The sequence below is a fragment of the Oncorhynchus gorbuscha genome, linkage group LG12 (assembly GCF_021184085.1).
Source record: "Oncorhynchus gorbuscha isolate QuinsamMale2020 ecotype Even-year linkage group LG12, OgorEven_v1.0, whole genome shotgun sequence".
Classification (NCBI taxonomy): Eukaryota; Metazoa; Chordata; class Actinopteri; order Salmoniformes; family Salmonidae; genus Oncorhynchus; species Oncorhynchus gorbuscha.
The window spans coordinates 30,986,337-31,000,302 of NC_060184.1; the positions used below are offsets into that span (position 1 = coordinate 30,986,337).

At 43.4% G+C, this 13,966-nt stretch overlaps 1 protein-coding gene across 7 annotated transcripts in view; it reads right to left on the bottom strand.

The window, feature by feature from the left end:
* Positions 1-13,966, bottom strand: part of ppp4r4 (protein phosphatase 4, regulatory subunit 4) — a 129,065-nt gene that overhangs the window by 41,781 nt on the left and 73,318 nt on the right. For all 7 annotated transcript variants that reach the window (XM_046291811.1, XM_046291813.1, XM_046291816.1 and 4 more), the window contains 2 exons: positions 5,430-5,551; positions 3,904-4,026 (listed from right to left, as the gene is read on the bottom strand). In XM_046291811.1, the coding sequence (XP_046147767.1) occupies positions 3,904-4,026; positions 5,430-5,551 (245 nt within the window). The remainder of the gene's footprint in view (positions 1-3,903; positions 4,027-5,429; positions 5,552-13,966) is intronic.

Below are 13,966 nucleotides of genomic sequence, written 5' to 3' on the forward strand. Positions count from 1 at the left end.
AATTTCTTCAGCCTCCTGAAGTTGAAGAGGCACTGTTGCGGAACTTAAAACTATGCCGAGGAACTTACAACTTTTCACCTTCTCCACTACTGTCCCGTCGATGTGGATAGGGGGGGGTGCTCCCTCTGCTATTTCCTGAAGTCCACGATCATCTCCGAGTTATGTTGAGGATGAGTGTGAGGTTATTTTCTTGACACCACACTCCGAGGGCCCTCACCTCCTCTCTGTAGGCCGTCTCGTCGTTGTTGGTAATCAAGCCTACCACCGTAGTGTCGTCTGCAAACTTGATGATTGAGTTGTAGGCGTGCATAGCCACTGAGTCAAGGGTGAACAGGGAGTACAGGAGAGGGCTGAGAACGCACCCTTGTGCGGCCCGAGTGTTGAGGATCAGCAAGGCGGAGATGTTGTTTCCTACCCTCACCACCTGGGGGCGGCTCGTCAGAAAGTTCAGGACCCAGTTGCACAGGGCGGGGTCGAGACCCTGGGTCACAAGCTTAATGACGAGTTTGGAGAGTACTATGGTGTTAAATGCTGAGCTGTAATCGATGAACAGCTTTCTTACATAGGTATTCCTCTTGTCCAGATGGGTTAGGGCAGTGTGCAGTGTGATTGCGATTGGACCTATTGGGGCGGTAAGCAAATTGGAGTGGGTCAGGGGTGTCGGGTATGGTGGAGGTGAGATGATCCTTAACTAGTCTCTCAAAGCACTTCATGATGACAGAAGTGAGTGTTAGCTCAGTTACCTTAGCTTTCTTGGGAACAGGAACAATGGTGGCCATCTTGAAGCATGTGGGAACAGAAGACTGGAATAGGGATTGATTGAATATGTCCGTAAACACACCAGCCAGCTGGTCTGTTCATGCTCTGAGGATGCGGCTAGGGATGCCGAGTAAATGTTTTACTCACGTTGGCCGCAGTGAACGAGAGACTGCAGGTTCTGGTAGTGGGCTGTGTCAGTGGAGCTGAATTGTCCTCAAAGCGAACAAAGAAGTTGTTTAATTTGTCTGGGAGCAAGACTCTTTTTGTAATCCATGATTGACTGTAGACCCTGCCACATACAGTGGGGAGAACAAGTATTTGATACACTGCCGATTTTGCAGGTTTCCCTACTTACAAAGCATGTAGAGGTCTGTAATTTTTATCATAGGTACACTTCAACTGTGAGAGACAGAATCTAAAACAAAAATCCAGAAAATCACATTGTATGATTTTGAAGTAATTCATTTGCATTTTATTGTATGACATAAGTATTTGATACATCAGAAAAGCAGAACTTCATATTTGGTACAGAACCTTTGTTTGCAATTACAGAGATCATGCGTTTTCCTGTAGTTCTTGACCAGGTTTGCACACACTGCAGCAGGGATTTTGGCCCACTCCTCCATATAGACCTTCTCCAGATCCTTCAGGTTTCGGGGCTGTTGTTGGGCAATACAGACTTTCAGCTCCCTCCAAAGATGTTCTATTGGGTTCAGGTATGGACACTGGCTAGGCCACCCCAGGGCCTTGAGATGCTTCTTACGGAGCCACTCCTTACTTGCCCTGGCTGTGTTTCGGGTCGTTGTCATGCTGGAAGACCCAGCCACGACCCATCTTCAATGCTCTTACTGAGGGAAGGAGGTTGTTGGCCAAGATCTCGCGATACATGGCCCCATCCATCCTCCTATCAATACGGTGCAGTCGTCCTGTCCCCTATGCAGAAAAGCATCCTCAAAGAATTATGTTTCCACCTCCATGCTTCACGGTTGGGATGGTGTTCTTGTGGTTGTACTCCTTCTTCTTCCTCCAAACACGGCGAGTGGTGTTTAGACCAAAAAATTAGACCACATGAAGTTCTTCCATTCTTCCTCTGGATCATCCAGATGGTCATGGGCAAACTTCAGACAGGCCTGGACATGCGCTGGCTTGAGCAGGGGGACCTTGCGTGCGCTGCAGGATTTTAATGCATGACGGCGTAGTGTGTTACTAATGGTTTTCTTTGAGACTGTGGTTCCAGCTCTCTTCAGGTCAATGACCAGGTCCTGCCGTGTAGTTCTGGGCTGATCCCTCACCTTCCTCATGATCATTGATGCCCCACGAGGTGAGATATTGCATGGAGCCCCAGACCGAGGGTGATTGACTGTTATCTTGAACTTCTTCCATTTTCTAATAATTGCGTTGTTGCCTTTTCACTAAGCTGCTTGCCTATTGTTCTGTAGTCCATCCCAGCCTTGTGCAGGTTTACATTTTATCCCTGATATCCTTACACAGTTCTCTCTTCTTGGCCATTGTGGGGAGGTTGGAGTCTGTTTGTTTGAGTGTGTGGAAAGGTGTCTTTTATACAGGTAACGAGTTCAAACAGGTGCAGTTAATACAGGTCTGTGAGAGCCGGAAATCTTTATTTTTTATTTTTTATTTTACCCCTTTTTCTCCCCAATTTCGTGGTATCCAATTGTTGTAGTAGCTACTATCTTGTCTCATCGCTACAACTCCCGTACGGGCTCGGGAGAGACGAAGGTTGAAAGTCATGCGTCCTCCGATACACAACCCAGCCAGCCGTACTGCTTCTTAACACAGCGCGCATCCAACCCGGAAGCCAGCCACACCAATGTGTCGGAGGCTACACCGCACACCTGGCAACCGCCTCAGGAGTCGGGCCGGGCGCAGAGAATCTTGAAGTGTGGAATCCGATTGGTCGGACCAGTATTGAACAGACCTGAAAATGGGCGTTTCCTGTTTTAGTTTCTGTCTATAGGCTGGGAGCAACAAAATGGAGTCGTGGTCAGATTTGCCGAAAGTAGGGCGAGGGAGGGCTTTGTATGTGTGCGGAAGTTAGAGAAGCAATGATCCAGAATGCTGCCAGCCCGGGTCGCGCATTCAATATGCTGATCAAATTTAGGGAGCCTCGTTTTCAAATTAGCTTTGAAGTTCTTTCAGGGCCGTCGAGGTGTCTCTGGGGGGGATATACACGGCTGTGATTATAATCTAAGAGAATTCTCTTGGTAGATAATGCGGTCGGCATTTGATTGTAAGGAATTCTAGGTCAGGTGAACAAAAGGACTTGAGTTTCTGTATGTTGTTATGATCACACCACTACTCATTAATCATAAGGCATACACGCGCGCCCCTCTTCTTACCAGAGCGATGTTTGTTTCTGTTGGCGCGATGCATGAAGAAACCGGTTGGCTGTACCGACTCTGATAACATACCCTAAGTGAGCCATGTTTCCGTGAAACAGAGAATGTTACAATCTCTGATGTCTCTCTGGAAGGCAACCTTTGCTCAAATTTCATCTACCTTGTTGTCAAGAGACTGGACATTGGCGAGTAGTATACTCGGGAGCGGTGAGCGACGTGCCCGTCTACGGAGCATGACCAGAAGACCGCTCAGTCTACCCCTCCTGCGGTGCCGTTGTTTAGGGTCGCCTACTGGGATCCGATCCATTGTCCTGGGTGGTGGTCCAAACAGAGGATCCGCTTTGGGAAAGTCATATTTCTGGTCGTAATGTTGGTAAGTTGACATTGCTCTTATATCCAATAGTTATTCCAGGCTGTATGTAATAAGACTTAAGATTTCCTGGGGTAACAATGTAAGAAATAATACATAAAAATTGTTTAAAAAAATACTGCATAGTTTCCTAAGAACGCGAAGCGAGGCGACCATCTCTGTCGGCAACATCATACGTAGCGTCCATGCATCGAATGGGGTTGGAGTTGAGGGAAAAGAAAAGTGTTACCAAATATAACAATGTGCATTTCATAAATATTCAAAAAAAGTGTGTACATAAAACGTAATGAACACGTCTATAAAACCACATTGATGACATCGACCCATTCAAGTGGTAAAAGTTAATTGTGACATGAATATGGAGAAAAGATACCCTACTAGGGTGTGGTGCCTGGCCTTAAGAGGTCTGAAACCCACCTGAGAGTCCGTGACAGAGCTTGCCATACTGAAATGACAGCGAAGCCAGCACCGCCTCATCAGCTTTAAAGCACTTTTCACAGAACGTCTTCACCAGCGGAAAGATAACACGCGTCCTGTCGTCTAAAAAGTGAGGGGGAGAGAAGAGAGAAAGACAGTTTGACATGACGGGGCTGCCTCCCAATGCAACGGGCATCTGGCAGAGCGAGGACAATCGGAATTGTCAGCCCTCGTACACACAGTGCCCGCATTCCATTCCAAAACAAAGCAATTATTTTCAACTCAATATGACGTTATCACTCATCATGCGGCCATGGAGTGTTTTCTCTGCCCTGTCAACTTGCCTGGGCAGATCTGAAAGGATCTAGAAAGATGAACATAATAGGTCCGGGACTCCACGTAGCAAATTGAATGGTTAGGTGGAAACGAATCTGATTGATTATACACTAATCAGTCCATTTTGGATCTGCAATGGTGAGTCGTCTAGTATTAAGGGGAAGGTAGCAAGTTTTCAAAATGGAATACGGCCCATGTCCTTGATGGCCCGACACGCGTGCAAAAGCCTTGTGAAGAGATAGAAGACTGACAGCTTAGTTGGAGCCAGTTTGCCAACTACTGTAACGAGTATAGTATTTGCATATCAAAGAAACTCTGCGGGTGCAGGGGTGTCTTGGAAGAGTGTCGCTAAGCCAGACAAGTAAGTGTTTTCGCACAGACAATGTAGAGACAAGGTTGTGAAGTGCATTGGTTTTAATGAGCCAGGTTCATGTCTGTAATAGACTCTGGTTCTTGGGAATCCCAAGGGTTGCATATTGTTTTTGCAGAGCACAAGCACAACATATACAGCTAATCAAGGGTTTGAGTATTAGTTGAGTAGTGAAATCAGATGTGCTTGTGCAGAGCTAGAACAAAAAATATGCAACCCTAAGATAGATGTTAGGTAAAACAAATTGGATCAATAGGAATATCAAAACCATTGAATAGGAACATTATAACCATATTTTCTGTAAATGCTTTTATAAAGCTTTTCCAGTCAAAATACTGCTTTGGCTTAAAGACTTTTCCGGAACAATATGAACGTGTGGGCGTCTGTCCTCTCTTGGAACATCAATGAGTAGAAAATTGCCAGCGAACAAGAGCCGCCAGATCGGGAGTAGTGTGGGCTGCTTGCGAGGCACGCTATAGTAAGAAGACAGAAGTGTAAGTTGAATGTGAGAGCAACATGGCCACAGAGATGGCTATGTAGGCTGTACGAGGGTGTAGCACGGCCTGCCACGCAGACAGAAGTATGTGGGCTGAATGACGTTACCGTACCAGCAGTGTAAAAGCCATGTGGGCCGGCTGTGTGAGGGAGCAGGGTAATCACATAGAGTTTGTATGACGTTTGTATGAGGTGGTGAGATTGTAGAAGGTTTTTTTGTGTGAGAGGTGAGAATGATTGAGGTGATAAGATTGTAAGAGTTTTATATGAGGCGATGAGGGTGCATGACATAGGTGATGTCGTGTCATTGTATGAGGTTTCTCACCACTGTCGAACATTTCCAGCAGGTTAATGATGGTGTCGAAGGCGGCCAGGCGCACCGTGCTCCCCTCGTCCCGGGCCAACTCTACGAGCTCAGGCAGCACTGCCGCCTTGGTGTGGTCCAGTCTGAGACACCAGAGGAGAAAGAGGAGACACAATTATATAACAAACACACATTCCCATTAAAGGGATCGTTTGAGTTTCCCCCAAATCAAAGTTCAATCATTTCATTCCTCAGAATGCATGGAAAATGGACTTGTGTGGCAAGAAAAAAAATGGAGGTATGAGTAAGATGGCAACAGAGTTCTGTTCACCAACCTCCCTTTGTTTGACCAAACTTTAGGCAAACTTCCGCTTCTACAAGCTAGAAACTTGGAACATGGCTTCTAAAATAACACTATCAAAAATAGACAACAGACTGCTGAGAAACAACCAGGAAGTCACAGCCGGTGATTGTCAAGCAAATAACTGTCGGTCTCACAGTAATTGACCGCTAATTAACATAAACACATTTTGCATTTCCTGGCTTCCACACATAGCCTCAGTCTAATAAAAGTCTAATAAATCCATGTAATATAGCCTACACCTTCCCAATAAATCCATAATTTATTTTAGACAGTTCTAAAGAAGCATATTTCAGAAGAACAGAATAGCATACGCTGAGTTGTCCTTATGTTAGGCCCTGATCTGGCTATGCCAAATGGCTGTGGGCTACACTAGTTCATTTAGCAGACAAGGTTTGCTTATAAATCCATGCCATTATTTTATAGTATGAAGAATACAATTGAACAAAGCTGAATAAAATATAAATATTTTCTCCAAATGATTTGAGGGAGTGCGCACACGGCTATTATGTGTTGAGCGGTTAACAAAGAAATAGGTATTCCTATATGCTTAATTTAGAGTTAATAACATAACTTGAGTTGTTCTACGAACAATACATTGTAAGGCTGCATGATGAGACTCTAATGAAGATTGAGCTTTGCTACATTTTTTTGCGCAGGCGGTACACACTCTGTACACACTCACACAGCTCTCCATCACGTGATCGGGTCTTCCTCACAGAATACAAGTTAAGACAGACACATCCAAGGTGAATATTGAAGATATTGGAAGAACTGTCCACATTCACTTTTCGTCAGCCAACAAGATGAGTAGGTTTAACAAACAGGAAAAGCACTAGCCTATGTCAATCTACTATGCACCTATTATATTCTGTGAGAGAAATAAATATTCCAAACAGTTGTGGGATGCGCTAGATCCCAAATAAATTTTAAAAAATAGCATCATAAAAAATGTTCCTCTGTCCAGTGTCTGTGTTATTTTGCCCATCTTAATATTGTCTTTTTATTGGCCAGTCTGAGATTTGACTTTTTCTTTGCAACTCGGGGTCGGCTCTTCACTGTTGATGTTGAGACTGGTGTTTTGTGGGTAACATTTAATGAAGCTGCCAGTTGAGGACTTGTGAGGCATCTGTTTCTCAAACTAGACACTCTAATGTACTTGTCCTTGCTCAGTTGTGCACCGGGGCCTCCCACTCCACTTTCTAATCTAGTTAAGAGTCAGTTTGCACAGTTCTGTGAAGGGAGTAGTACACACTGTTGTATGAGATCTTCAGTTTCTTGCCAATTTCTCGCATGGACTAGCCTTCATTTTTCAGAACAAGAATAGACAGACAAGTTTCAGAAGAAAGTTATTTGTTCCTGGCCATTTTGAGTCTGTAGTCGAACCCATAAATGCTGATGCTCCAGATACTCAACTAGTCTAAAGAAGGCTAGTTTTATTGCTTCTTTAATCAGAACAAATGTTTTCAGCTGTGCTAACATAATTGCAAAAGGGTTTTCTAATGATCAATTAGCCTTTTAAAATTATAAACTTGGATTAGCTAACACAACGTGCCATTGGAACACAGGAGTGATGGTTGCTTATAATGGGCCTCTGTATGCCTATGTAGATATTCCATTAAAAACCAGCCGCTTCCAGCTACAATGGTCATTTACAACATTAACAATGTCTAACACTGTATTTCTGATCAATGTGATGTTATTTTAATGGACAGAATTAGCTTTTCTTTCTAAAACAAGGATATTTCTAAGTGACCCCAAACTTTTGAACGGTAGTGTATATAGGGAAGCAGCCTCTAATGTGCTAGTGATGGCTATATAACAGTCTGATGGCCTTGAGATAGAAGCTGTTTTTCAGCCTCTCGGTCCCAGCTTTGATGCACCTGTACTGACCACGCCTTCTGGATGATAACGGGGTGAACAGACAGTGGCTCGGGTGGTTGTTGTCTTTGATAATCTTTTTGGTCTTCCTGTGACATCTGGTGCTGTAAGTGTCCTGGAGGGCAGGTAGTTGCCATTGATGATACGTTGGGCACACCGCACCACCCTCTGGAGAGCCCTGCAGTTGCAGGTGGTGCAGTTGCCGTACCAGGCGGTGATACAACCTGACAGGACGCTCTCAATTGTGCATCTGTAAAAGTTTGAGTGTTTTAGGAGACACACCAAATTACTTCAGCCTCCTGAGGTTGAAGAGGCACTGTTGCGCCTTATTCACCACACTGTCTGTGTGGGTGGACCATTTCAGTTTGTCAGTGATGTGTACGCTGGGGAAGATTTTCCACCTTCTCTACTGCAGTCCAGTCGATGTGGATAGGGGGGCGCTCCCTCTGCTGTTTCCTGAAGTCCACAATCAGCTCCTTTGTTTTGTTGACATTGGGTGAGAGGTTACTTTCCTGGCACCACACTCCCAGGTCCCTCACCTCCTCCCTGTAGTCTGTCTCATCATTGTTGGTAATCAATGACGAGACATTGATTACCAATGTAATCAAAGGGCGCGCCCGTCAGGGAGTCCAGGACCCAGTTGCACAGAGTGGGGTTCAGACCCAGGGCCTCGAACTTAATGATGAGCTTGGAGGGTACTGTGGTGTTGAATGCTGAATTCTATAGTCAATGAACAGCATTCTTACATAGTTATTCCTCTTGTCCAGATGGGATAGGGCAGTGTTCAGTGCGATGTGGATCATCGTCTGTGGATCATATATCAGACTATTCTTGATTTAAACTTGTCTTTACATATACTAAATAATATATATACATATATACGTGACATTTGTTTTGATTTAGAATGGACCATTATCATGCACCTGTATCGAAATAGGGGCAGAGGGAAAAAATACATGTCATCTATGCACTTAAATAGAGAATGGAGGACGCTTTTCCCCGTGGTTTATTTTTATGCCAGCCAGGTAGGCTATACTCCTGTTGTAAAAATAAACAATGTGTTTAATATTAGGAAAGCTGAGAAATAAATATAGTAGGCCTAGACTATAGAAAGCTGATGGGCTCCTCCTCTCTTTATTAGTGGCCATCACTCTGTTTTCTCCTGCAATTGCATAGAAATGTTGAGCAACAAGAGCTTATGGGCTCTCATGAAGCGCTCGATTAGATTTCAAATACATTTGCAATGTCAGAGTGATTAGAGGGACAATAGAGTGCTGAGTACCAGGAAAGATAGCAAGTTTGGTAGGCTACTAATGACCAGCAGCAGCATGAGAGCTTGGAGAAGCCTAATTACCGTGACTAAACGGTCATGTGGAATTTGACTGCCTTCATGAGGCGGTAATACGGTCGCCGCAACAGCCCTAGTCATGGCTGATCCACATGAGATCTCTCAACCAAAAGGGGTATCCATCGAAGCAAGCTATATCTACTCAGGGTTTTCTAAATCTAAACGGTTTCAAATTCCAGCTCAGGCTTAATCGTACTTCAACGGTGGATATCGGTCGACCGCCTGCGCTTAACTGCATAATGGCTAGTCAAACGCCAAACTCTTCATTGAGACAATGGTGAAAAATAAATCCATAGGCGAGTCAGTGTCACATTTTCATTTCAGCTGAAACCAAAAGGATTTTTTTTTAATGATCTAGCCAATTCAACAGGATATTGTGTGAAACAGGCTTTTAATTCACTAGGGTAGGGGGCAGCATTCGGAATTTTGGATGAAAAGCGTGCCCAAATTAAACTGCCTGCTACTTAGGCCGAGAAGCTAGGATATGCATAGAATTATTAGATTTGGATAGAAAGCACTCTAAAGTTTCCAAAACTGTTAAAATAATGTCTGTGAGTATAACAGAACTGATATGGCATGCAAGAACCTGAGGAAAATCCAACCAGGAAGTACTATTATTTTGAAAGGCTGTTTATCTATTGAAAGCCTATCCACCATACAAATACTTCGGACCCAGTTCATGATATCTATGGCTTCCTCTACACGTGGCCAGTCTTTACGCATGGTTTCAGGCGTTTACTCTGAAAAATTAGGGAGATACAGCACTTTCAATGAGAGGCCAGTGGAAATGTCCAGCCATGAGTCCTGTTTCTCCTTTTCTATTGACGAAGCTTTTGTCCGGTTGAAATATTATTTATTATTTATAACAAAAACAACCTGAGGATTGATTTTAAACATCGTTTGACATGTTTCTACTAACTTTTATTGTACTTTTGACTTTTCGTCTTGATGTTGAGAGCGCGCATTGTGCCTTTGGATTTCTTAACTAAATGCACGAACAAACAAAGTGGGACATAAATAGGGACATTATCGGAAAAAAACGAACATTTATTGTCTAACATGGAGACCTGGGGGTGCCACCAGATGAAGATCATCAAAGGTAAGTGATTCATTTTAATGCTATGTTTGACTTTTGTGAGCCCTCTCCTTGGTTGTAAAATGGCTGTATGGTTTTTGTGGCAAGGCGCAGACCTAACATAATCGCGTCGTGTGCTTTCGCCGTAAAGCCTTTTTGAAATCTGACACAGCGGTTGCATTAAGGAGAAGTTTATCTTTAAATGTATGTTAACTTGTATCTGTAGATCAATGTTTATGATGAGTAATTCTGTAATTTGATGTGGCTCTCTGCACTTTCACCGGATATTTGTTTGAGACAATGCATTTCTGAACATAACGCACCAATGTAAACTAAGATTTTTGGATATAAATATGAACTTTATCGAACAAAACATACATATTTACATTTACATTTAAGTCATTTAGCAGACGCTCTTATCCAGAGCGACTTACAAATTGGTGCATTCACCTTATGACATCCAGTGGAACAGCCACTTTACAATAGTGCATCAAAATATTTTAAGGGGGGTGAGAAGGATTACTTTATCCTATCCTAAGTATTCCTTAAAGAGGTGGGGTTTCAGGTGTCTCCGGAAGGTGGTGATTGACTCCGCTGTCCTGGCGTCGTGAGGGAGTTTGTTCCACCATTGGGGAGCCAGAGCAGCGAACAGTTTTGACTGGGCTGAGCGGGAACTGTACTTCCTCAGTGGTAGGGAGGCGAGCAGGCCAGAGGTGGATGAACGCAGTGCCCTTATTTGGGTGTAGGGCCTGATCAGAGCCTGGAGGTACTGAGGTGCCGTTCCCCTCACAGCTCCGTAGGCAAGCACCATGGTCTTGTAGCGGATGCGAGCTTCAACTGGAAGCCAGTGGAGAGAGCGGAGGAGCGGGGTGACGTGAGAGAACTTGGGAAGGTTGAACACTAGACGGGCTGCGGCGTTCTGGATGAGTTGTAGGGGTTTAATGGCACAGGCAGGGAGCCCAGCCAACAGAGAGTTGCAGTAATCCAGACGGGAGATGACAAGTGCCTGGATTAGGACCTGCGCCGCTTCCTGTGTGAGGCAGTATACATTACATGTATTGTGTAACATGAAGTCCTATGAGTGACATCTGATGAAGATCATCAAAGGTTAGTGATGAATTTAATCGCTATTTCTGACTTTTGTGAGCCCTCTCTTTGGCTGGAAAATGGCTGTATGGTTTTCTGTGACTAGGCTCTGACCTAACATAATCGCATGGTGTGCTTTCTCCGTAAAGCCTTTTTGAAATCGGACACTGGTTGGATTTACAAGAAGCTTATCTTTAAAATGGTGTATAATACTTGTATGTTTGAAGAATTTTAATTATGGGATATCTGTTGTTTTGAATTTGGTGCCTTGCAATTTCACTGGCTGTTGTCGAGGTGGGACGCTTGTGCATCAAGTTTAAAATGCATTCAGTCATTCTTACTAGAGTTGAAGTCGGAAGTTTACATACACTTAGGTTGGAGTCATTAAAACTCATTTTTCAACCACTCCACAAATTTCTTGTCAATAAACTATAGTTTTGGCAAGTCTGTTAGGACATCTACTTTGTCCATGGACACCAGTCATTTTTCCAACAATTGTTTACAGACGGATAATGTCACTTGTAATTCACTGGATCACAATTCCAGTGGGTCAGAAGTTTACATACACTAAGTTGACTGTGCCTTTAAACAGCTTGGAAAATTACAGAAAATGATGTCATGGCTTTAGAAGCTTCTGATATCTGACATAATTTGAGTCAATTGGAAGTGTACCTGTGGATGTATTTCAAGGCCTACCTTCAAACTCAGTGCCTCTTTGCTTGACATCATTGGAAAATCAAAAGAATTCAGCCAAGACCTCAGAGAAAAAAATTGTAGACCCCCACAAGTCTGGTTCATCCTTGGGAGCAATTTCCAAACAGCTGAAGGTACCACGTTCATCTGTAGAAACAATAGTACGCAAGTATAAACACCATGGGACCACGCAGCCGTCATACCGCTCTGGAAGGAGACGCGTTCTGTCTCCTAGAGATGAACGTACTTTGGTGTGAAAACTACAAACCAATCCCAGAACTACAGCAAAGAACCATGTGAAGATGCTGAGGAAACCGGTACAAAAGTATCTATATCCACAGTAAAACGAGTCATATATCGACATAACCTGAATGACCACTCAGCAACGAAGAAGCCACTGCTCAAAAACCGCCATAAAAAAGCTAGAATACGGTTTGCAACTGCACATGGGGACAAAGATCGTACTTATTGGAGAAATGTTCTCTGGACCGAAGAAACAAAAATATAACTGTTTGGGCATAATGACCATCGTTATGTTTGGAGGAAAAAGGGGGAGGCTTGTAAGCCGAAGAACAACATCCCAACCGTGAAGCACGGGGGTGGCAGCATCATGTTGTGGGTGGGCTTTGCTGCAGGAGGGACTGGGTCACTTCAGAAAATAGATGACATCATGATGAAGGACAATTATGTGGATATATTGAAGCAACATCTCAACACATCAGTCAGGAAGCTTGGTTGCAAACGGGTCTTCCATATGGACAATGACTCCAAGCATTCTTTCAAAGTTGTGACAAAATGGCTTAAGGACAACAAAGTCAAGGTATTGGAGCGGCCATCACAAAACCCTGACCTCAATCCCATAAAACATTTGTGGGCAGAACTGAAAAAGCGTGTGCGAGCAAAGAGGCCTACAAATCTGACTCAGTTACACCAGCTTTGTCAGGAGGAATGGGCCAAAATTGACCCAACTTATTGTGGGAAGCTTGTGGAAGGCTACCTGAAACGTTTGACCCAAGCTAAACAATTGCAAGGCAATGCTAACAAATACTAATTGAGTGTATGTAAACTTCTGACCCACTGGGCATGTGATGAAAGAAATAAAAGCTGAAATAAATCATTCTCTCTACTATTATTCTAAAATTTCACATTCTTAAAATAAAGTGGTGATCCTAACTGACCTAAGACAGGGTATTCTTACAAGAATTACATGTCAGGAATTGTGAAAAACAGAGTTTTTAAATGTATTTAGCTAAGGTGTATGTAAACTTCCGACTTCAACTGTATATGTCATATATTTTAACATTATAATTTTCTAAAATAAAAAAACATTTGATCAATTGTCTTCGTCAAATGAAGGGGATGATGACGCAATCTTTGCAAGAGGGAGGGAATATTATTTCATTGGTCCTCAACATATTGGCTCAGTCATTTCAGTGGAGTTACCTGTGAGTTAGCCTCCCCCAGAGCAGGTTAGTTCTGAATAATTCATTGCCATAGAAAGTTACCTGGCTAAAAGGTGAGCCACTTTCGTATGACCGGTTATGCCGAGTTGAACTCAGAGTTGACCAAAGTTACCTCGCCAACTCCTCACACCTGCTTTGTAGTATACCCCTCTGAGTAATCCAACAAGCCTGGGGCAGGTTACACCATTTTGTCATGAAAAAAAGTACAATGCTCCTTGTAGCACCACCTGATGGGCACTGGAAGAAAATGCACTCCCTAATCTCAAAACGTATCTGGACGAACAATGAAACAAGAATTAAACTCTCCATATTACAGAGACAAAAGCCTCCCGAACTTCCAATGGTACTCTTGGTCATTTTCTCTGCATTCTCGCTACTTGGCTAAATCCAGAAACTTGCTTGTCATGGCATCCAATAGAATAAAGATGTGTTCACCAACACAGATAACAAAACCTTATCTATTCCAACATAGCTCTGAAACAATCTAAATTAAGAATCGGCTCTATTATTTCTCACTTCATTTCTGTTTGGCGTACATTCTCTGTGCATTCCAAGATATACAAAAGTACAACCTGCCTGGCACCTCATTACTTTTCTACTTACAATTACATTTTGCTATGCACGCTCATGGGGTATCTTGGAAAACAAAGC